Source organism: Tupaia chinensis, unplaced genomic scaffold (genome assembly GCF_000334495.1).
Source record: "Tupaia chinensis unplaced genomic scaffold, TupChi_1.0 Scaffold000489_1, whole genome shotgun sequence".
Classification (NCBI taxonomy): domain Eukaryota; kingdom Metazoa; phylum Chordata; class Mammalia; order Scandentia; family Tupaiidae; genus Tupaia; species Tupaia belangeri.
In genome coordinates this window covers 1600852-1627188 of record NW_006160001.1, presented here as the reverse complement: position 1 = coordinate 1627188, position 26337 = coordinate 1600852, and the positions used below count along the sequence as shown (strand labels likewise).

Below are 26337 nucleotides of genomic sequence, written 5' to 3'. Positions count from 1 at the left end.
CTCTTTCCCATATTGAGTCATGTCCTACCAATTTGCCTCACGAATACCTTTGACCTTACACTACTTTCCCTTCCAAACAAATTTATTTCACTCCTCATTCTCATACTTTTATGACTCCTGCTGTAGATGCCTAATGACCTCCCTAATCTCTAGTCATCTTCTTTGCCCAATCACTCGTGGTATAACAGAAGATAAAATTAATAACCTATGATCTATGTTTAATATTCCAAAAATCCCAATGGAACTAGAATATATATAGTTATGAAACTGGATGAACCTCCAGTTTTTAAATTAATCTCTAAAACTTAAATGAAAGGTCTAAACTACAATAACATATTTGAAATATTGAAAATAAGTTAACATATATTTTCAATTTGGAAAAAAATAAGGTGGCTTATTATTTTTTAATAAATAAAGGCTATTTGGTAGATGAAGTTATTACAAAATTAATAGAAGTAAATAAAAAATGGAGTAAAAATAGAAAAAAGTTTTCTTTTTTCTTAGTGGTGATAAAATATTAGGAAATTGATCTATTCTGAATGTTGCTGTATTTATAATCCTTCTGAAAAATAAAACCTGTGCTATGAAACAATTAGAGGGCACAATACAATTAAATGAAGATCAAAAGAAAAATCCGTATTGGTTAGGGTAGTTGTAAATTATTTGTGTCATTTAAGCAGCATTAACTGATATCACAAAGGTCAATTAAATTTACTGAATATAGTTCCAGAACCAATTTTCCAATAACTACAGAATCTAGAAAAGACTTCACATTAGTTTCTAAATCAATATTATTTAATTAATAAAAGAAAGAAAGAAGAGAAAGAGAAGGAAAGGGGGTATAGAACACCTAAAAAATTCTAACTTCACTTGATATTAATTTGTAATTTAATACTTACTGGTCTACTGCTATATTTACAAGGAGCTTTTAAGAAAATTTCCCCTAAGACAAATGTAATATATTCTAAAAAGATTTGGCTGAGAAACCAGGCTAATTGGTTAATTAGAAAGCTAAACCTGCCATTAATAAAAATGTTACCTTGATCAAATCAAATCTTTCGGTGCCTTAGTTTCCTCATTTATAAAAATGATGTGTATGACCAGATGATTTCTAGAGTTTCAACTATATAATTCTACTTTATGAAACTCTCAAGTATCTGCTAAACATCAACTTACTTAATTCAGCAAACTGTACTACGGAATGTATAGTATATCAAATTTAACCTTTTATAAATGAAACCATTCTTATTTTCTAGGAAAACATATATAAAAATAATTCTTAAATTCTGTGAAAATGAAGAGAAAACTTTCCTCACAAATCAATGAATACTCAATGGAAAAAAGTAATAGAATATGGTACTACTAAAACTTAAAAAGCTTAATAATCTTTGCTGGCATGACAAGACAGACATATAGGAACAAATTAAAGATCATGACTAGGTAATAAGTTTGCAGAAATGATACAAAGGAATTAAAAAGACAATGAGTTTTCTAAAGGGGATATCTGAAGTTTGAGCTGAGACTGAAAGACTAATACAATGGGAATGGCATAGAAATAAAATGAAAAGAGTAGTTAGGAAATATTGATTATGGTAGTGGTGATAAGCGGTTCTGTCTATGCAGAATAGAATATTTAACACAGGCCAGACTTTAATAGTTGGTTGGACCATGAGTGGGCTCTGAATGCCAAGGTAGATAAGGCATGGTAACATTCATGGGTCAATGTAAGTTTGGAAATTTGTAGAATTGAGTTTTTTGCTCTGTCTTTGCCCTTATCTTGCAAGATTTCAAGTGTATGTGATTCCTTCAAATAAATCCCTACCAAATGTAAGCAATATGTGATATTAATACCTTATTAAAGAAAGAAAGGAATAATATATGAAGAAAAAGATAGCTTATATTAGGTGGGCAGTAAGTAGAATTTAAATAGGATAAAGAAAGAGTAGCAATAGCAGTTCGACCAAGGAAAATTATACAGAAAATGCAAGAGACAAAAACCAGAAAGAATTGCCTGAGTTGCAGAGAGAGCAAGAAGGGGAAGAGGGAATAAGCAAATTAATAGAAAATCTTCCAAGTAAATGAAAGTGAAGTAACATGAGCATTCCTTAATTATCCATAGAACAAGTTATCCTAAAGCAAAAACATTTTTTGCTTTCCTTTAAAATGTAACAGATTGATATTTTCCAAGAAAATTTTAAAACATTTTGAATACAAGTATAAAAGACCCCAGTTTCCTAGTAATTATACCATTAAATATTAATTTCTACTAGTTCCCTTGACAAGGCTCTACTGGAAAAAAAGACATGTGTGCTTCAGGTACCAAAAATATTACTGAAATTGTAATTTATCTGGCCTATAAAGGCCACTGTTCATTCAGCAAATATGTTTTCCTTTTAACTCTGGCCCTTTTTGCTAAACCAGACGATACACTGTGCCAGAACTCATCCTTTGAGCCTATATTCTACCAAGCACAAATAATTCTCCTGCTCTTGGAATCACAAATGTTATCTGCTTCAAATAACTGTGCCACAGTAGACAGCAGAATAAAATGATACATCTGTTATGGTGCTACAAAATTGTTTTTAAGAGTCTGTTTACTTTTATGGAACTATTTAATAAATTAAAATTTAACATGTATAATACATTGCGTAAAACTGAACTAAAACATTTGGTAAGTAATCCAAGGAAGCTCAACTTAATTGTCTGAATCCACATGGAGTTATTCTGTTTGTTTTCCTGAAAGAAATGTCCAGGGCACATTTCTCAAAGTATGGGCCAGGAAACTAAAGATTCTCTAGGATATTTTCAGAGATTCTGCAAAATTATAACTACATCTATAGTCATTATACGTGTTGCCTTTTTTATTCTCATTCTTTTACAAGTGAATTTATCTATATATGTAAGTTTCCAAGTCTCCATTGCATGTGACATCACAACTGAATGAATAAAAAGAAAATATGACAATCTAGCCGTTTACAATTAAGACAAACATTGAAGAGATTTTTTTATGAAACTCTAAAGCAATGGCATTCTTCTCACAATTTTTTTTTAAATACAGTTTTTTTTTTTTTTTTTAAAGACAGGTTATTCATGTTTGTATACTGGGTCTACTATTATTTTTATATGTTAAAATGTTTTAATTCCTAATTAAGTTACTGATATACATAACTAGACAACTAAAATGTTGTTCAAAGTTCCTTAGAAACAAATTTTATTTTCCTATCTTGAATTCTCATAGCAATAGCAAGAGAAGGAATTGTCTGAATATGCAAAAACCATAAACCTAATTTTCAAATTTAAATTTGAGAAGTCAAATCATAGCCCTGATTTAACTGTTTATTGTTAATAAAAGCTTCCTAATCTCCAGTATTACTCTTATCAGAATTTCTTATTTCTTTTTAATTTTGAAATTCACCCATTTACTTATTCCTTATTTAACTCAGCCATTCATTTCTTCCTTGTCCACTATGCCTACCTGTAGGTACTATTACCAACCACAAAGTAGACAACTGGAAGAAAAAGAAAAAAGAGGAGACCTCACTGATTCACCAATTCAACAATCTATCATTCAAGGGCCTACACTGAATTAAAAGGTGGGGAAGGAAGAAAACAGCTAGAAAATTCAATAGTTAAATAATTTCAGACATTTTTACATTAATAAATATACACTGCACAATTCTCATAGTGTTTAGGATGAAATAATATTTTTCTTTCGTAAGCTGTTAAATTTAAATTTACTGTTTTTTTTTCTATTTCTTGGCCATTAGGGCATCACACTAAACAACAAAAATGCATTCCCTGAAAGCCTTTCATGAGAAGCATTATGATTGTCCTTCTTAACATTTTCTCTTGCAGAGCTGAAATTGTGTTTGGATGTTGAACACCTACTGATTTTCAATGTTGCTCTACTTGATTTACTGTTTTTTTTCTATTTCTTGGCCATTAGGGCATCACACTAAACAACAAAAATGCATTCCCTGAAAGCCTTTCATGAGAAGCATTATGATTGTCCTTCTTAACATTTTCTCTTGCAGAGCTGAAATTGTGACCTTCTATTCTGTACAATAGCCTAAACTGTTTATTACAATTGCCCAGAGATTATATCCAAATTCCTCTTTAAAACAACAAGCTTTTAACTATTTGTGACATCCATTTAACAGTATTAGCTCTAAGCATACAATTAAGAAAAAATCCAGAAGGGAAATCTTCCTTCTTGAATAGCTTATCAAAACAGTAATTATGTTTATATGGCTACAAAAAGAACTGCTCTTCACAATGAACATTTTGTAAGCAATGTTTTTCTACCTATACCCAATTACACAGAGTAATTACAAAAAAGTACTTATGCTTACCTCTAAGTTTAATAGACCTATTAAATATATAACTTTATGAAAATTTTATCTTTAAATTTTAAGAGAAGGATTTTACAAAGCAGTCTAAGCTAAAACTGTAAATATGTAACACAAAAATTATAAATTTGCCTTTTACTGTCACATGTATAGCATACCTTTCTGACTAATCGAAGTGCTTGTGTCCTCTCTACCTCGTTGCTCTGCTGTATGTCAATGCACCTAAATAACACACAAAATATTAATCATTGATAAAATCCTATTAAACAACTTTCTATATCATAATAACATCAGATCAGAGCCAATCTCTATAATATAAATATGGTATATTAAAATTTTAATACATGATTTTTCAGTCCCAGCGAATACTTAGTTAACCTATGTATTTAGAGTAATAAGTTTCTGTTATAAAACAAGACATTTTACTTAAGAACTTAGGAACAAAATAAGTACTCTGCAGCACTATATCTGTTTAAAAAAATCATAAACATACTTATAGAGCGAAGTATCAGATTTCTACCGAAAAAAAATTTCAACTGTTTCTGATGAAAATTCATAGACATTTAATAAAAATTATAAAGGAAAATTATTTTAACCCTGTTTTAGCTTAACTGTGATTTTAACCAAGTCTAAATGTTAAATATTACTAAGTTAAAAGTCTTTGCAGGGGGCCAGCAGCTGGTGTGGTGGTTAAGGTGCAAGAATCTCACATGGCTGACCATGGTTCGACTCCTGGACCCAGCAACTTGAAAATCATGTTGGGCGTGTATGTGTGCCTGCCCAAAATCCTGATGAGAAGAGATTGTGGCATGGTTATCCCCCCTGGTGGGGTCACTTCTCACTTTCCCTCTCCCTGTCTCTCTGGCAAATGCATGCACCCTATGAGAAAAACTAAAAACTTTAAAAAAAAAAAAAAAAAGAAGTTTATGTACTATCTATAAAGCTTCTATTTTACCAAAATATAATTTAAATTCTAAATTTATTTCAAAAACTGATATTCTGCCAAGTATCACTAAACTAACATTTCTTTGTAAAATTTATTACAGTCTCCAATTTGGAAGAGTCCGGTTTATGTAGCAGTATAATAATTCTTATGAATTTATGTTTAGGCAATTCACTATTCTAATCAATACCTTACACAATCATGTACTATGTATGTCAATGACAATGTTTACTGCATATACAACAGTGAAGGAATAGGCTATATCGCATAGCTTATGTAACAAGACTATACAATGTAGGTATGTGTAGGTATTCTCTATAATGCTCACACAATGATAAGATTAACTAATGACACATCTCTCAGAATGTTGATGCATGGCTGTATATAGGATATTTCTATTCAAAATGCATTTGTGCTAGCTGAATACATCTGATCTAAAGCAGTTCTATTTAAAAGTAAATGGAGAGAATCAGCCTCAGTGCCTGCCATTTTTTTAAATATGATAGAGAACACATATGTGGGAGAAAGAAAGAGAATTACACATGAGCAAAAGAATAATCTTGATAGGGTCTTATTCCAAGACAATCTCCTTTCCCTGTCCTTCCAGCTCCTTATGATTTTTGGTGCCCATACACATCCTGCGTGTTTGCAAGCACATGATCTAAACCTGCAGTCAGCCATGTAACCAACTTTCAGCACTGCAGTCCAATTTGCTATAAACTGTGCCACCTAGGCTGGAACAGGGCCTGTTTCTCTCTCTCCCCTTCTCTCTCTTGTGTACACATATATGTACTATCTTCAATAAAGTAAAATATTTTTAAAAGAATTATTTCTTTAATTATTTGTTATTATTATTTATTTCTTAATTTGGCCAGAGAGAGAGGGAAAGGGAAATTGAGAAAGCAAGCAGCCAGGTCCGGGACTCAAACCACGGTTGGCCATATGAAAGTACAGTACCTTAACCACCATGCCACCTTGGTAGCCCCTATAAAATATTTTTAAAAAAGAAAATAGACATAGAATTCCACTTATGGCCATGGCAGAAGCTTGATCAGATTGAACTCTACCGCCAAAAGCAACTATAAAGGTTGAAAAACCTTTAAATAGCTGTTAAATGGGAAATGGAAAAGCAATTTATGAAAAGAGAAGCATAAGGGAACTCTGCTCAAACCAAGCGTTTCCCTGACAGCATTTATTAATACCCAGTCTTAGGGGAATAGAGTTCAAGCAAAAAGCAGCACTCTATCTAGACTAGACAGGCAAAGGTTAAGCTTCAGGGAAGCCACAGTACCTGGAACTTGAGGGCCAAATTCCCAAAGAAGGAAACAGAAAAGTTAGCTAAAATCTGCATGCAATGTTCTCTCCAAGACACTTTCCAATCATGTTGTGCAAAAGCAGAATTAGACTCCAAGAAACCAAGTAAAAACCTACTCTAAGAAGGAAAACAACAGAACAAGATTTCAGCAGGTACATAGTACTCTAAGAAAGAGGTTAGGAATCAAGAATGGCCAAGGTGAAGAGGTTCTGCTAAACATCTGCACTTTAACTTGAAATTCCAAATAGTCACATTCTAGGAGCAAAGGCAAAGACAAAAGCAATCATTAACAGAATCAATAAAATAAGCCAAAATTCCAGAAGAAAACCTGACTCACTTAAAAGAAAAGTATCATGATCCAAAGCCAACGATTTTTAATACCGATGTCTACATTCAGAATGAGGCATGGTTTAGAACACATAAACGGACAAAGGGCCAAGAACGAAAAACCAAGAAAAGAAAATGACAATAGAAACAGAGTACAGATGGGTCAGCCGGCGGTACGGCAGTTAAGATGCTAGATTCCAAATAGCTGAGCATGCAGTTCAAGTTCTGGGTCTGGTAAATACACACACATGCCCCAAATCCCAAAGAGACAGAGAACTGGTGGAGAAAGGACTGTGATGTGACCATCCCCATGAGATGGTGCTTTCTCACTTCCCTTCTTTCTCTGGAGAGTACATGCACACCCTCTAGCAAATTAAAAATACAAAAATGGCAAATTAAAAAAAAGAATGAGGGATCCAGCAGTTAGCGTAATAGTTATGTCCACGTAGTCGACCACGGTTTGCGTCCCGGACCCGGTGGCTTAAAACTCACGCCGGGCGTGTGTGCGTGCGTGCCCAAGATCCCGAGAGGAGAATGGAGGAGAAGGGATTGCGGCGTGATCATCCCCACTAGGGGGTGATTTCTCGCTTTCTGTCTCTATGTCTCTCTCTGTCTGTCTGGCGAGCACATGCACCCTATAGTAAAAAAACCTCTCCAAAAAAAAAGAATGAAAGAAAGAGAGTACCGATGATTCACATACTGGAGTTGTCAGATAATCATGGATAACGTACTCAATAGGCACTGGATGGTGGTGCAATAGTTAAAGGTAATGGTATGTGAGGATCACCACAGACCTCTGAGTATGTTGGCCAAATCTGTGCCATGATCCAAGACTAGCTGAAACTGGGGATGGACTATGTCAATGGACTCCATTGGGAGTTGTCTCTCTCTCTCTCTCATTCATGGAAGTACAAGAAGCTAAAACAAAACAAACAAACAAAAAAAAGCCTCAAGAAAATAGAAGGAAATGTAAACAAACAAGCAGAGAGCAGAAAAAGAAAAATATTACTTACAAAAAGGCAACAAGAAGTAAGACTACTTATTGTTAAACAATAAAAAGTGAAGGAAGTCAGAGACAATAATTTACTTAAATCATTAAAAAATAGTAACTGATGAAAACAGCCTTCAAATATGAAGGAAAAATAGCAGAATTTACAGACAAAAGATGAGAATTTATTTCTAGTGGGCCAGCACTAGAAGAAATGGAAAAAGAAATTCACCAAACAGAAAGAAAGTTATTCAAGATGAAAGCATTAAAATGTGAGGAGTAGTAAAAACAGAAAAGATAAATAAAAGTAGTTCAAATTTTAGGTAATAAGTATTTTGTGGAGTTAAAATCATATCCAGAGGGCCAGTCACTGGCATGGTGGTTAAGGTAACTGGATACATGGCCAACCACATGGTTTGAATATGAGACCCTGCAGTTTGAGAAACACAAAAGGCATGTGTGCACACATGTCCCAAATCCTGAGAGGAGAATGAAGGAGAAAGAACTGTGGTCTAGTCATTTCCTCTGAGAAGTGTTTTCTCACCTCTCCACCTAACTCTCTCCAGCAAGTGCACATACCCTCTAGCAAATTTAAAAGAACAAAAACAAACTGTAAATGGTAATGTAATGTAATGGTTATGTCTCTAGACTCTCACGTAGTCAATCGTGGTTTGAGTCCTGGACCCGGTGGCTTAAAACTCACGGCGGGTGCGTGGGTGTGCATGCCCAAAATCTCGAGAGACTGGAGGAGAAGGGATTGCAGTATGGCCATCTCCCTGGAGAGTGATTTCTTGCTTTCTGTTTCTGTCTCTCTGGCGAGTGCACGTACCCTATGGCAAAAACCTCTCTAAAAGAAAAGAAAAAAAGAACATATAAAGATTAGAAGACATCATTTGCAATTAATGTATGTGCACACAGGAAATCCAAAATAATCTCCAATTAGAACTGAGCAGTGAATTTAGCAAAGTTGCTCAGTAAGTTGTCAATATGCCTCAACACTGATTATTCTTCTACATATTTATAGCAAGAAACAGTAAAAAATTTACTTTAAATTACATTAATATATAAAAATACCTCAGAGTAAAACTGTAAGATATTTGCAAAGAAAACTACAAATTTTATGGAGAGAAATCAGAGTATCCAATAAATAAATGAATGTATGTTTGGAAGAGTCATTACTAGGATGTCAATTCACCTCAAATCAAAATAGAGCTTTATGTGATCTTTATTAAAATCTGACCAAGTTACATGGAAATAAACAAACTAATTCTAAAATGTATATGGAAATGCAGAAGAACCCAGAACAGTCAAGATAGTTTTGAGAAGAAAAGTTGAAAGATTCATATTAACAGTACCAAGATGTATTATAAAGCTGTAGTAATTACAATAGTGAGAAACCGGTACGAGAACTAACAAACAGATCAACTAAATAGAACAGAGAACACAAAGACAGAGCTATACTTAGAGGATTTACAACAAAGGTGACACTAATCTAGACATAAAATGAAAACCATTTCAAAAAATGGTGCTAAAATTTATTCATTATCCATAAAGATAAAAAATACACAATGACTTCACACTGAACTCATATTTTATACAATATAATTTGATCAAATCAAATCAGATGGTACAAATCAAATCAGATGGTTCAAATACCTAACCATACAAAGCAATCAAACCTTTACAAGACAATAGAAATCTTTTTTAAAGAACTCAAAAGCACTTTGGACTTCATTACTTAAAGAGTTTTTGTTAATACAAGACTCATTAAAAGAGTGAAAAGTCAAAGCAAACTTGAAGAAGATATTCTCAATACGTATACAAAAGACTTATCTTCAGAAGACATCAAGAATTACTAAAAGACAGGAAAGACAATCCAATTTACAAATAAGCAAAAGACAGAGGGTATCCAACTGTCAATAAGCAAATGAAAAATGCTTATCATCATTTATCAGAGAAATGCAAATTAAAGCCAAAATGAGAACCCACATTAAAAGCTACTCCAGCATGGCTATAATTAAAGACTGAAAATAGCAAGAATAGGAAATGCTGATGAGAATGTACAATAACTGGATTGCTCATCCATTATAAGTACAAGTGTAAATTAGTACAATTACTCAGAAAACTGTTCAGCAGTAGCTACTAAAGCTACTATGACCTAGCAATTCCAGTTCTACATATACCTAAGAAAAATGAGTGCATATCCACCATCAGACTTGTACAAGGATGGTAGTTTTTATTTAAAATAGTCAAATGCTGTAACAACCCAGAAAATCATTAATAGAATGGAATTAACTGTGGCCTATTCATATACAATGAAACACTACACAGCAACAACAACAACAACAAAAATACATCAACAAAGATGAATCTCACAGGTGGTAACGAGGAAAAAAAATGTGTAATGACTGTATACGCAACATGCAATACTCAAGAATAGAAAAAAACAGTCTAAAATGAGAAAAGTCAGAATATGTGAACTACTGACTAGAAGTATATCACAGCTTTATTAGGATTATTAGGATACAGAAAACGTTACAATCTAATTTCATGATTGTACATAAATGGAAAAATCAAGCTTTGAACTAAAAATACATACATATACACTATATGTAGGTATGCTAAAACACAAAATCATTTAAATACATACAATGTATAAACAACTCTTAAGAAAATTACCTCGCTATTAAATAGTCCACTTTCAATTTCAGCACCTTCTGCAGAATACTGGAGTCTTGGATAAGATATCGAAGTGCTCGAAGCCCTGCTGCTCGCACTTCTTTTGCTTCATTTAATAAAGCTAATCGCAAACTGTACAAAAACATGGAAAAAAAAAGTTTGCTGCATGGGTTTCAAATATACATAATATTATAGTACTAAATTCTTCCTCAGCTGGATTTCTAGTCATGTATAATTTATTTTATATAACTGCATTTTATATACACAAAAGGTATTCACTCCAAGTCACGAAATTTTGTTTTGTGATGTTTTTAAATCTATGCCTCCATGATACATTCTTACCATGAAAGAGTACTGAATTTTGTTCTATCTTCTGTAGTTTATTCTGTATAAGCAATGGGAAATTGAATACATGTTTTTCAAGCCTCATGTTTCTACAATGTTTTTCAACTCTATCTACCTGTTTCCACAATCCCAAAGAATCACTAGTTTAAATCAGTATTAAAAAAACATTTTACTGAGGCCAGCAGGTGGCGTGGTGGTTAGGGTGTTGGACTTCCACATGGCTGTGATTCAAATCCTGGACCTGGCAGCTTGAACATCACACAGGGGAAATGTAGTTGTGTGTCCAAAATCCTGAGAGGAGAATGGAGAGAAGGGATTACAGCATGACCATCACTGCCAGGTGCTGAGTCCTCATCCTTCCGCTCGTTCTCTATCTCTCTCTCCAGCAAGCACACACACCCTATGGCAAAAACAAAGATGTGTGTGTATGTGTGTGTGTGTAAAAAGACTGAAAATACATATATATGTGTGTGAATAAATACACACATTGTATCAAGAGCAGGCACTGGCTATTTACAAGAATGTGAATTCCTAATGGTATCACAAATGGTCATAAAATACTTAACATCATACCTCTATTAGAGTGCTTGAGCAAATCAAGTTTGTTCTAAGCACGCTTATTCTTTCTTAAGAGAGACCCAGAATTACTGGCTCCTCTGGTTCCTGGGAATAATATGAGATATTCAGGCTACACATTTTAGATTTAATAGAAAAGTTTAAAAACAGAAGTATAGGTATTTTTAAACGTTAACTCTGATTCTTTATATTCGAGCATTATAAAATACCACTAATACGAGATAAAACTATCACAGATTTTGAATTTTTCTAATGTCAGGCAACTGTTTCTACAACATCAAATGAAAAATACTGTATTATCTATTTCTAGCATACAATTACAATAACTGAAATAACTAAAATCTGAAAGAGATGAAAGAGGAGATTGAACTACACTTACCAAATTATGATATCCTCATAGTTAAAACCCAATTTTTCTTCACTGTGGCCAATATCACAAAGAAGCTGTCAGTAAAAAAATAAGTATGTACAAATGTGTTGTATATTTTCAGATATTTATATACATTTTAAGGCTGGAAAATAAGACATTTTTAAAACAATTCTGAAAAAAATATATAATTCCAATGTTCAAATATGCAGCTTTATTTCTATAAGCAATTTTTCTAGACATGCCAATTTTAGGTTTCTTTAACCCTTCCCCGTCTTCCCTGCCTTTTAAAATAATTAATCAATTATTTTCTATTATGTCATTTTTCCCCTCATTAATTTTATTCTTTTAAAAACTATCCTTTATGGGCCAGCAGGTGGCATGGAGGTTAAAGCACTGTATATAACACACTTGGCTGGCTGCAAAGTTCAAGTCCTGGACCCAGCAGCTTGAAAATCAGGGCAGGCACATGTATGCACATGCCCAGAATCTCAAGAGGAGATTAGAAGAAAAAGGATTATGGTGTGGCCATACCCTACCCCTAGCAAGGGCATTCACCCAACAGCAAAATAAAAACAAACAAAAACTATCCTTTTAAGTGGTTACCAAAGAGATTACAACATGTATTGTTGATTATACTCTAACAGATATTACTATACCGTGTCCTCAATAATGCTAGACTCTTAAAATGCATTGACTTCACTTATTCCCCTCACATAATTTATTGTTACTGTGTTTCCTATCTTTCAAGCCCCATAAGACATTACTGTTAATTTTTTATGGTCAACATTTGATTTGTTTTTTAAATATATTTTTAATTCCATTTGTTACTATTTTTTCTTTTAGAGAAAGAGAGAAAAAGGGAAAGGGTAAAAGCCAGCTGTCAGGTCTAGGACTCAAACCATGGTCAGTCATGTAGGAATCCAATGCCTTTAACCACCATGCCACCTACTTGTTCCCTAGTGTTTGGGCTATTAACAATTTATATTTCCTTACAAAAATGTATCCTTTTTGGGACCAGCAGTTGGCATAATGGCTATGTCGTTGGACTCCCATGTAGTTGATCGTGGTTCAAATCCTGGACCTGGTCAGTGGCTTAAACACACGCCGGGCGCATGTGCGTGCGTGCCCAATATCCCGAGAGGAGAATGGAAGAGAAGGGATTGCAGCGTGGCCATCCACCCTGGGGGGTGATTTCTCGCTTTCTGTCTCTCTGTCTCTCTCTGGCTTTCTGAGGAGTGCACGCGCCCTATAGCAAAAACCTCTCAAAAAAAAAAAAAAAAAAGAAAAAGAAATTTACTCTTTTTATCATTCCTCATTCATTTTTTTTTTTTATTTTGGTTGTTCCTCACTAGGATATTCTTCCTTCTTGCTGATGAATTCTTGTTACTGCTATTGACTTATTTTGATCTTTTAATTCTAGCCCAGACTGCTTGTAACAATTCCCTTAGCTTTTTGCTTATATGAAAATGATTCTTAACCTTCATCTTTGAAGGATATTTTATGAGATACATAGAATATAAGATTAGCTGCTATTTTCTTCCAAGATGGCTACCATTGCTTCTATTGAGAAGTCTGACATCAGTCTTATTTTTAACTCTTCTGAAAGGCATGTGTTTTTTCTCAGACTTTTTAAAAGATTTTTTTCACTATCTTTGGTTTTCAGCAATTTTACTACAATATATATAGGTGTGGTTTCTTCTGTTTCTATCCTGCTTAGGATAAATAGAACTTCCTAAATATCTGGGTTGGTGTATTTAAACAGTTTTAGAAAATCTGTATACTATTTTTCCAAAATTACTTCTGTCCAATTTTATCTATTCTTTCATTCTTATAATTCAATTATATGTAGGTCAGTTATTTATTTCTGTGTATACCACTAATCTCTAAATCCTCTTTGTTTTTTTCATTCTCTCTTATTTCGGTGGTTCAAACAAATGCTTTCTTTTTTTTTTGGAGAAGTTTTTGCTATAGGGTGCGTGTGCTCAGAAAGACAGACAGAAAGACAGAAAGTGAGAAATCACCTCCCAGGGGGGATGGCCACGCTGCAATTCCTTCTCCTCCATTCTCCTCTCGGGATCTTGGGCACGCACACACATGCGCCCAGTGTGAGTTTAACCCACCGGATCCAGTACTCCAACCGCAGTCAACTACATGGGAGTCCAACAACATAGTCATTTACACCAACTGCTGGTCCCCAGACGAACGCTTTCTAATAACCTGTCTTCTGATATGTCTATATGCCTAACCTTCTTACATTTACTTAATAAACTTTAAATTTTAGATACTTTTCTTTTTAATTTCCATTTCCTATTTTAGACAGTCTAATATTCTAATGAAAATCTTCATTTATGGTTTCCCCCAGTTTCTTGATATATTATTCATAATTCAAAGTGCTCCTCATCTAAATGGATCTACATGGTATAGATCGTCTCTATGTCTATTTTTATTAGTTGTTTTCCCTTTTGTTCTATTTGTAGGACTCTATCTTTTGTAATCTTTTGCATAGATTCCTGACCTTGTTTCCTCCACAGAAAGTTCAATCTTCTCTCAGTTAGGTCACTGGACAGTGCTGGGTCCAGGTTTGGAGGCTGCCCTGGCAAGGTTAACTCTACTATTCAAAGAAGATAACAAATTTAATTTTTGTATTGCAAAAATATTGTAAGTTCTACTCCTGATTTTTAAAGATTTTCTCCTTATGATTTAAGTTTCCTACCCCAGGTAGCCTCAGGATTCAGTAAATATACTGAAGGTAGACTCTCTGATGTTTGATATGCCCTAGGTCTATACCAAAAGCTGTGTGTTGTCGTCTCTTTCAGCAAGTTGTTCTGTGCCTAATGCTTGAATCCTCAGTTTCTTGTCCACATTTCACATCAGGAAGTGTATCCCAGGTAAAAGCTGTTAAAAGTAAGTTCACCTCTACAAGATCAGCACTTCTGTCTTTTAGAAAAGAATAAAGCCTAAGAAAAAGCTAATAAAGTAAGTTCATTATTCTATTGGTAGGGTCTTGTAAGTTTCCTGTCCAATTTCTTCTTTAGATGTGGAAGGGAATAAGGAAGGGAATAAAAGAGCAGCCCAAGAGCTTTCTCTATGGCTTGTGGATAACTATTTTCTTTCTACATTTTCACATAGCTTTTTCTATGCATGTGTCTGTTTTCTACTCTCCTCCTTATAAGAATACCAGTCATATTGGATTAAGTCAATTTTTCCTTAATTTCTTTTCCAAAGGCCTTATCTTCAAATACAATTACATTCTGAGGTACTAAAGCTTAAGACATCATCATATGAATTTTAGGGAGACAAATGTGGCCCACAGCACTCCATCCTCATTTAGCAAACTATTAAAAATACAGGACCCTTACAATGTAAAAGGGTCAAACAAACTGAGTATAGACTTCTATGTACTTGATAAAAGAACAGTCAAAGAAATGTGCATGAAATTTACTGAATAAATAAAATTGACAAATACATATTACATATATTCATGTGCGTGTGCTTACTGGAGAGACAGAGAGAAAGCAAGAAATCACCCCCATAGAGATGGCCACATGCTGCTATCCCTTCTCCGCCATTTTTCTCTTGGAATTCTGGGCATACATGTATACACTCCCAGCATGAGTTTTAAGTCACTGGGTCCAGGACTCGAACCACAGTTGACTACATGGGAGTCTAGTGACGTAACCATTATGCCATCTGCTGATCCCCAAACTGAAATATTTTACAAAATAAATTGAAAAAAGGCTTCAGGATAAGGAGCAATTTTATAGATTAATATTCATAAAGTAATCTAAAATACAAAAAGTAGTTTCAAACACAAGATGCTTATAACATTATTTACAATAGTAAAAGATGGGGGAAATGTACATAAGGAAGAATCTTATGCAACCACTAATATTGTAATATATGATAATGAGGAAAAATATACATAATGCATTGCTAAGTAGAAGATTCTAAAATATGTATTTTTAAAAGAGATTTTTGCTGTCTTTCACAACAGTTCTTTTGAGTCTAATGCTTGAATCCTCAGTTTCTTGCCTGCATATGTGTGCTGAAAAGACAAAGACAGACAGACAGACAGACAGACAGACACAAAGCGAAAAATCATCCCCCAGGGGTATGGCCATGACACAATCCCTTTTCTTCTATTCTCCTCTCAGGATTTTGTGCACACGCACACCCACACACACACACACCTGAGACTGAGTTAAAAGCCACTGGGTCAAGGACTTGAACCGTGGTTGGCCACATGGGAGTCTAGCACCTTAACCACCAGATACATACTTCTTAAAGATACTTTTTTTTTGTCAAGTCTATAGATCAGAACCTTAACAACAACAGAATTTTTCTTTCAAAAACAGAGTTTTGCCATATAATGATGATCCTGCCTCCCAGCTGGGACTATAAGTATGCAACACCATACCCAGGTCTTGTTTTTGGGCTTTTTTGTTTTTTGATTTTTTTTAAGAGGGTAGTATCACCATCTTACCCAGACCTACCTAAAGTTCATTTTCCTCCTACATCAGCTTTCTGCAGTTGCTGGGATTACAGGCCTAAGCTACCACTCTTCAACTTTAGATTGGACTGAGACTCAACCAGGGCCTCTCATGCTTTCCCAGCCTGTGGAGCACAGCCCCTTAGAAGCACATACCACCAAAGGTAGGCCTCTCAAGAAAAAATAAATTTTTTTTTAGTTTCATTATTTCTTTAGAGAGACAGAGAGACAGAGACACCCCCAACAGGATCTCATGCCACAGTCATTCCCCTAGCCCTCCTAGTCAGCAAAAATCACTGGCATGAATGTATCAGCATATACAGGTTGATCCAGGAACCAAACCCTTATCTTCCATATGGCCTGAGCATTACGGCAGTGCATGTACACACACAGCTGGGTCTCATCAAAAACTTCTAACAATCAAAACTAAAGTGGATCCCTAAGTAAATTTATTTTCCTCCTTGAGTTTTCCTATACTATATACTATTTACAATAAATGTGTATTACTTACACAATTTAGGCAAAGTTACACACATATGTGGAATTATGAATAGTAATGGATGTTTGGGCTATACTTCCCATGGTAGTTAAATGCTTTCAGGATGTTTCCAAGATTATAAAAAAAGGGCCTTACTTGGTCTTAAATAAAAATATCTCTTTCGAGTCAGAATTATCGCAAGCATAGACTATATGCACATAACTTCACAATATAGGAGTAAGAAATTAGAGAAAACAATGATAAGATTCTGAGTTTTAGATTATCAAACTAATATTTTCATCATTAATCATTAGTAGTTCACATAAGTTTCAAAATATCAGGAATAACTTTTCTAATACTAAATTCTTAGGGATTCTCTTATCTAAATATTAAAGCTCTAAAGTACAAATGGAACCCTTTTAACTCTCTTCTATGAAAGTGACAGGAATAAATAGCAAAATAACACTATGCAGTTTATTCACTACTATCTTAGCCCTTATGGTAATATCCAGTCTTCTGTACTAACATAATAAACCTAACAAACCCACCCATCACATAGGCTTGTTTATTAAACATCAAGAATAAATCACTAGCGGGAACCAGCAGTTAGCCTAATGGCTATGTCGCTGGACTCCCACGTAGCTGACCACAGTTCATGTCCCAGACCCGGTGGCTTAGAACTCATGCTGGGCGCGTGTGCGTGCGTGCCCAAGATCCCGAGAGGAGAACGGAGGAGAAGGGATTACGGCGTGACCATCACCCCTGGGGGGTGATTTCTCGCTTTCTGTCTCTATGTCTCTCTCTGTGTGTCTGGCAAGTGCACGTGCCCTATAGCGAAAACCTCTCAAAAAAGAATAAATCACTAGCTATGTTTAGAAATTGTTAAAGACCTTTCCAAATGTGATAGTTAGCTTTATAACGGTCACCTAAAATGCTAAATTATTAGACCCTAGACTTTTCGCTAGGGTGGCCACTCCACATGCCTGTATATTAACTAGCTTCTGTCACAATGTCTAGTTGAATACGTTGAAAGAGGATCAGGATTCATACGCAAGGTGTTAAAAGAGGGGTACCCTCCCCTATATGAGACTGAGAGTTGTAAAGATGATCTATCTTAGTCATATGGAAAATGCTTTTGAGGATGAGGCCAACCTAAATGAAAGCAGAGCTGAAAAATGGAGAGACAATATAATGAACACTTTCACAGCCCCTAGACTGTCTTGCCTGAAATCAGAACACAGCATTTGGTCTTCCTAATTATGTAGGAAAAATAACATTTTACTGTAGCTAAGATGAATTAAGTTTGTTAGATTTGTTACTTATAAATCAAGCTAAGAATTCAAGATCATCAAAAGTCCAGAATTATTTTATAAGCACACTAACATGTTATAATTGTTCATATAAGCAAAACAAATACTGCTATACAAATGTTATTTTAACATGGAGTAAAAGGCTGTGATAACATGTTACTAGTTTATTTTCCACATAAAAATCCATATCCATCATCAGTGAATCAATTTGTTTTTATTTGATATCATTCATCTACTGACTTTCTTACATAAATATCAAAATATTCAAAATGGGCTAACAATATTATATTCGGACAAAGCTCAAATAAAATTGCAAATCATCTCTAGGTAAAATGAGAAAAAATGTCTGTGATGCTTATGAAAGCAAAGAATTTTTAAAATATGTATTAATCAGTTAAAACTGGGTAGTATTTATTGAGACTATCATTTTACTCATTTCGTTGTGAAGGTTAAGTGAGTTCTCTTAATTAAGGAACAGAGCAAATAGTTAAACTTTAAAAAAACTTATCACACATATTAGAATTTCATGGCAATTGCCTTTTAGAAGGCAATTTAGACAATCTCAAAAAAGTAGGTTGATATGTATAAAAGAAAGCATACTATGATATATTGTAATGTGGAAAAAAAGCAGGCTTCATACACACACACACATATATAAACATATATATACATTTATAAACATATACATATCATGTCCTCGTTTTTTTTTTTTTTTTGGAGAGATTTTCATTATAGGGCGCGTGCGCTCACCAGACAGACAGAGACATAGAGACAGAAAGCGAGAAATCACCCCCCAGGGTGGATGGCCACGCTGCAATCCCTTCTCCTCCATTTTCCTGTGATCTTGGGCACGCACACGCGCCTGGCGTGAGTTTTAAGCCACCGGGTCCAGGACGCGAACCACGGTCGACGCTGGGAGTCCAGCGACATAGCCATTACGCTAACTGCTGGTTCCCTCATGCCCTCATTTTTAAAAGCCCTTTATGGATATATAATAAAAATGGTAAATAAATTAAGCACTGTTTTAAATTTTTTTTAATTCTCATAACTCAATGAGATATACATACATACATTAATGTTTACAAATAAAGCAGAAAAGTATAAATATGTTCTAATATGTTCTACTCTCTACCTCTAGAAAGTAGTATTTTTGTTAGAGTGGGGAGGTGGGTGGAAAAGATACGAAAGAAGACTTTCACTTTTTACCATATAGCCCTCTATATAATTTTGCTTATATTTTACACCATACTTTGAAAGTTTTGTTTTTAAGCAATAAAATATTCCTTCAGAGCTTTTATTATAAATATGAGGTCAAATACGGGAAAAGAAACCTTTTTGAATATAAAAGCTGAAATATTTCCCCTCTTTAAAAAGCTGGTCTTTAGATTACATGCATGTTTTAAAAATAGAGTACTAAGATTATATTCATCAGCAGTCTGTTATACACACTACTTTATCTAGTGAAATGATGTCAGGAGGCAAGCATGGGTGTGTGACATTCACATGGTTAAAGAATCACATCACTGCCTCTCTGCATACCATAAAAGGATGTTTAATTTGGGAGACAATGTTCACTCTATACAACATTTTAATGCCTTAAGTTTTTTTAAGGTAACTTAGCCCTAATGGCTATATTTATACTTAATAAAAAGCAAATGCCAATAAAAACAAAAACTCATTTAAAATGCAAAATCTTCCCAATCTAATGCAGTACACTATTAATTACAAACATATCATGCGACAGGCATTAAGGTAGAGAAAGATATGAGAGTAGAAAAATAAATACTACATATTTCTTGTATTTGAGAAACTCAGCTTACTCATGATAGTAACTCATGATAAATAATAAAATATAAAAATACACAGTAGACATATATTTAACCTAATGAAAGCGTGGAATAGGGTGACCAGTTAATTCCACTAGTCTTCTGACATCATAATTACTTTTCTTATGTTTTTATACAGAGCTATTCTTACAGATTTCTAAGAATTTCTAAATTTTACTCAGTAGCAAAAAAGAGACTATATGAATAGGAACTCAGTAAGTGTTTATAAAATCAGCTAACAAAATAGAATTCAAAGACACATCATACTTAATTAAATTCAGTGTTTTATGTTATGTATTTGAAGAGATTTTATAATTAAAATCTACATTTATTTACAGCAGTGGTTCTTAAATGGAGACAATTTTGTTCTCCCACAAAACATTTGGCAATTTCCAAAGACATTTCTGCTTATCACAACTAGTAGGAGGGGGTGGTACTGGCATTTTAGTGGGAAGAGGCCAAGGACATTGTTAAACACCCTACAACACACAGGACAGTCTCTCAAAATAATTATGTAGCTCACAAAGTCAATATACAACCACTTCGGAATCCTGATTTACAGTTAACAGTTTAGCAATCTGTAACTCAAATTATTAAACAGACTCGATGTCTTAGAGTAACTTTAAAAAACTAGATAAATAGCAAAAAGTACAAAACAAAAAACAAATCCCAGTTTGAAAGACACTACTTGTTACAGTGTGCCTATGAGCCAGGCATGATATTGAAACCTGACCTGAAAAGGCAGCAAAATTACCTCTGAGTAAAGAAATCTGCCCACAATGGCCTTGCTAGTTAGTCAGAATTTGGCTGCAAGTCTACATCTGTTTCACCTAAAGCTCATGCTTTTCCCATTACATCACTAAGAAGCCAACATAGATTTTATCAAGTCCAAAGTTCATAGATTTTATTCATGAGATAGTCCTTCAAACCCCACCTCAGGGTTAAGTCCCTCTTAGTGTAGACAAATCAGTAGGACTGGTCATCTGGTTTTCAAATCCATAGATGATTTAAAATAGCAAATACAATGGTGGCTATAATATGGCACCAAGGCTAGAGAGAAACAGAAAAATTATTTTAAAAGGATACGATAACAAAAATACAAAAAGTAAAAAGGTCCTGGACCCTCATTACAGATACAGTCATTGCATGTGCTACACAGGTACAATGGACGCCAGGGAGATAGAAAACAGAGAGGGAGGAAAGAATCAGGGAAGAAAAGGAGAAAGGGGACAGAATAAATGAAGAGAAAGAAAAGCAGAGAGGATAAGAAGGAAGAGGGGAGAGGGAAGGGGAAAGGGCAAAAGAAAATGGAAGGGCACAAATCAAGCAGAGACCAAATGGTGAGAATAACAGTGAAACACTGAGAGAGAAACTCAGAAAAAGAGAAACACAGAAATGGAGGAGAGTGGAAAGGAGGGAGGGAGGGAGAGAAGGAAACAAAATCTAACCCAAGAGAGCCAAGGAACCCAGACTGAAAAACACGAAAAACTGAGAAGGCAGAACACATAGTCGTCCAACAGATTCCTAGAAATTAAGGTTTAAACCATTCCTATTCCACTAAAATCTGTACCTGGTCTGTCCAAAACGGCTGGTGGTTACTAGTCACAGGTGACTAAAAGCACTGGAAATGTGGCTAGTCTGAGTTGAGATGTGCTATAGCAAACACACTTAATTTCAAAGATTTTGTATTTAAAAGGTTAATATTTAATACTGTCTTATACTAATTACATCAATGATTTAAAATATAAGTTAAAAACAATATTTTGGGCATAATGGATCAATGAAAAAATATTATTAAAATTAGTTACAGTTACTTTTTACTTTTTTAGTATGGATAATACAAAAGTTAAAATTATATGAGGTTCACATTATTGAACAACACTGCTCTAGATTTTTAAGACTGCTTTAAGAATCATGTTGGTACTAAAGTAAAATAGCAGAAATCATTGCCATCCTTACATTCATCCTAAACTTTAAGAATCTTACTTAGCAAGAGATGTGGAACTACGTATCTACGTGGCCACATAAGGTTTGATAGTAATCATGAGTTCAAACAAGACACAGACTCCTATTAAAATTGTTTTTAACAGTTAATAAACAAGTGGTGAGGCTTACTTGAGTTGCATGAAGATGGATGAAATAAAACTATAAAATTAAATATAAAAGAGTGAAACCAGAACATACATTCTATGAACTTGGAATATTGGGTCTTAAAGATCTGACATTATCTGACCATAATATTGATAAAAGGTATTTGAACATTTTCATTTTTATAAAAATAAAAATAGGGGCCCAGGAGATGGCATTAATGGTTATGTTACTGGACTGCCATGTAGTTGACTACAGTTTGAGTCTTGGACCCTGCGACTTAAAACTCATGTCGGGCACGTGTGGGTGCGTGCCCAAGATCCTGAGAAGAAAATGGAGAAGGGATTGCAGTGTGGTCATCCCCCTGAGGTGTGATTTCTCACTTTCTGTTTCTCTCTGTCTTTCCAGCAAGCTCACACACCCTGTGTACCAAAAATCTCTCTTAAAAAAAAAAAAAAAAAGAATACCCTTATATTTTGAAAGCCCCTCTCTAGCACCTACTCAATATTTCTGGAAGTTTTTTTTAAAATAATCACCTTCTACCTTATATGAAATAACTGCCTCAACTCTTACATAAAAAGAGCCAGCTTTGTGGCACAGCAATACTGCACTTAAGAGAAGCCAGATCCCACAGAGCAATCACAGTTAGAATCACTGACCCAGTCAACCTAAACACACGAGGCACTCATACAAGTACCTAGGATCCAAAGGGCTGGAGTACTAGAAAAAGTAGACTGCTCATGACCTGACCCTGTGGAGGGTGCTCCTCTCTTAATCTCTCTCACATGCACATACACATCCTCTATTGTGAATAAAGGCCAAATATTCTAAAAATAAATGCCAAAACGTTTTAAAATTTCACTTAGGAAATACAAATTCATATGTATATGCTTCTCGCTACATAGAAAAAGATTCAACTTATTTCTATTTATTGCATGATTCTGCCTTGAAATACAATTCTGTTATATACTGACTATATTCTTGTCCCCATCTATTTCTATAAAATAAAATAAAATCTAAATCATAGTTTAACTACTTAGAAAAGAATTAAATTTTTGTAAGTATTAAAACAAATCACCCCCGGGGACATGGCCACATCGCAATCCCTTCTCCTCCATTCTCCTCTCAGGCACGCACATACGCGTGCCCAGCATGAGTTAAGCCACCAGGTCTGGGACTCAAACTGCGGTTGGCCATATCGGAGTCCAGTGACAGCCATTAGGCCAACTGCTAGTCACTCAGCACTTCTTCATTTTTAATTCATAATAAAATGTGTATACATAAGTGAAACACCTTCCACAGCCACAATCCCCTTACTCCAGTCCTCTGGCCTACCAGAGGATCCTGGAGACACACACGCACATTTTTCAGGCCAACCAGGCCAGGGACTTGAACCATAGTCCACGGGTGGCTTCTGGATACACAGTCCGATAAACTACCAACTGTGCCACAGAGGCTGGGCCAATAATGCACTTTCTTTTTCCTTTTTTTTCCCTCTATTGTCAAGAGGGTGTGTGCCCCCACCAGAGAGAAAGAGAGAGAGAGACACCATCAATGGAGTATGGTCACACCATAATCCTTTTCTCTCCATTTCTACATCCTATAAGAATTTGGGCATGTATGCACATGTGCCCGGCTTGCTTTTCTTTTTTGATACCAACTATATTTTATTTTCTAAGTTCTAAATATGGTGCGGCAAAATAAAAGTTAACCTTAGTTTTGAATACTATGTTTTTCTTTTATTTTATTTTTACATTTTTCCACAAACATTTACTTTACATACCAAAAAATTTAACTCATACTCCATAGTTCTTCAAAGTTAATAAACAACTTTCAAAATATTTCTTATAATTTTGTTTATGACTCTATAACAACAGAAATAGTATGGTTTTAAATATTTTTGAGAAAATATTTACATGTCAGCTACTCAAATTGTTGAAAAGCAAATGCCCAGCACACTAGTTACACATAAACCTTCTCAATTCAGCCCTGCCTACCAAGTATTCTGTGATATACCATCTGCTAGCAAAGATCAGTCTCTTTTTCTTCCTTCAAAGTCTTTCTCAAGATAATTCTCTGGTGTGGTTGCTCTTTTGCAATCTCTACAGATTACAATGCTGGGCTGGAAAAGTCCAGGTTATTTTATGTTATAAATTCTTTCATAAATCTTCTCTAATCCTCTCTGCCAGGCAGAACTATTTATGGTAACAGGTCATCTTTCTAAGGGCTTCTGTAGCTTAATTGAGATCCACCTTAGTTCCACAGTTTTCTAATTTATCTTCAGATATGAGATTCCAGTCAAAGCCCTGTGCAATAATGAATATACTCAATTTCTAAATCAATGCAACAAGCATTATTGAACTTATGCAAATAACCCTTTTCCAACAAAATAAGAATATTCCAATATTTTCCAATTCCAGAGGGATCAGGAAGGAAGAAAAGTTTATGTTTCAACTTAAAGAAACAAGCAAAAATATTTTAACATATTGCTAAACCTATCAACAACTGAAAAGAAAGTAAGCTGTTTAAATTGGGAAAACAAAGCACAGTAAAAAAAAAATCAGTAATGTTTTACTCAAAAGTCACACAATTCTATTTCGCCAGTTTGGTCTTATGTTCAAACTCTCTTCTGTTGAATATGCAGTGTTGCTGTGGTCCAGTCTTTCCATTTAAATCCTGGGAGTTAACATTCTACGTTGTTATTGACATTTCTTGTCCCTAGCATTAAATTGGTCATTTTCTTAGTGGCCTTTTGTTGTCTTACTTCTGTATGTATCTTTAGTTTCACTGGTCAAGCACTCCTTTCAGAATTTCTTGAAGAGTAGGGTCTGCTACTGGCAAATTCTTTCAACTGGATCCAGGATTCAAAAAGAAGTCATCCACGTGGGATCTGGCTTTCTATGCACAGTACTTAACCACTGTGCTACAAGGTTAACCCTAATGCTTTTTCAAATAAGCTCCAAGGTGATATCAGTGCTGTTGAACTGTGGATCACACTTTGAATAGAAAATGGTTAAAATATACGACTATTCCTATATTAGAAACAATTTAGAGCCAACCCCATAACACAGCTATTAAGCACTGTGGAAGAAGCTGGACCCCACATGGCTGACCATAGTTCGAATTCAGAACCTGATAGCTTAAAAAACTAGACAGGGTGGAGAAATGGAGAAGAAAGGATTGTATCTCTACCATGTCCCATTGGGAAATGCTTTCTTTCTTTTTCTCTGGCAATAAAAAACAGACAGACAAAGCAATTTATATTTAATATACTAAAAAGGGTATGGGGAAAAATATATCCCAAAGAATCCATTCTATTTTCTATTTTAGAGCATCATCTAAAATTTATTTTTTGTATGAGTTGACTATGCAGCATTACAAAGCTTTAAAACATACCATTCCACATCAAACAATAATGTTCAGCTACTATTACAGATCAAGTCCATACTTATTTGGGACCGGGGCCACCACAATTTACCTTGGAGTTCAATTTAGACCCAAATAATAGGAATACGACACAAGAAAAGAGAAAAGACATTCTAATAGTAGCCTTAGAATTATGGTTATATCTATGAAATATAACACACCTGTGTACTTTAAGTACAAATTTAAATTTATGTTATCAAGTTAAATGAGTGAAAAAAAGGCAAAAGAAATACATCAGTATGTGAGTAAAAGATTGAATTTGAACTTCAGGGTGATTTTTCTCTCTTTATTCCTGTAGGAAACTACCAAATTTTCTACAAGTATATAATGTATGTATTATTCAAATACACTTTAAAATTTAAAAACTCATGACAAAAGCCATGCAAAGCAGTAAAGCATTAACACTAAATAAATAGTCAAAAATTTCTTTTTAATTGTATTTAAGTAACATCATTAGTAAGGAACTAAGAATTCTGGATAATCATAATAAAGATTTAAGTTACTTACCTTAGTGAAGTTATTCAGATGGCCCAGTTTTCTCATATTTGATACCCCTTGCAATTTGGCTACATTTTGGAGAATCTCCCGTAAGTTATCAGAAGGTTCTAGAAGGAAAGACAAGACAATTTAACATAATTTTAAGGGTATTTAACTAATCAAACACAAAACATGCTGTATTAAAACTTCACAACATTGACTTTTAGTTGAATGTCTTATCCTCCACACCAAATCCACTTACTTAGGGGGACTTCAAAGTCCATATGAATGACTCATCCAATTACCTTTACATGTCTACCACACCCATACATACAGTCCAATTCTGTGTAT

At 34.5% G+C, this 26337-nt stretch overlaps 1 protein-coding gene across 6 annotated transcripts in view; it reads right to left on the bottom strand.

Moving 5' to 3' along the window:
- The window catches only part of RICTOR (RPTOR independent companion of MTOR complex 2), an 88092-nt gene extending 61959 nt beyond the window's left edge, over positions 1-26133 (bottom strand). For 5 of the 6 annotated variants that reach the window (XM_027774873.1, XM_014590831.2, XM_006156302.3 and 2 more), the window contains exons 1-4: positions 26017-26114; positions 11902-11966; positions 10602-10733; positions 4508-4571 (exon numbers count right to left, since the gene is read on the bottom strand). In XM_027774873.1, the coding sequence (XP_027630674.1) occupies positions 4508-4571; positions 10602-10733; positions 11902-11966; positions 26017-26052 (297 nt within the window). In that variant the 5' untranslated portion in view covers positions 26053-26114. Of the gene's footprint in view, positions 1-4507; positions 4572-10601; positions 10734-11901; positions 11967-26016 lie in introns of all 6 variants that reach the window. The other variant, XM_006156301.3, reaches the window with a different exon arrangement.
- Positions 26134-26337: the final 204 nt, after the last annotated feature.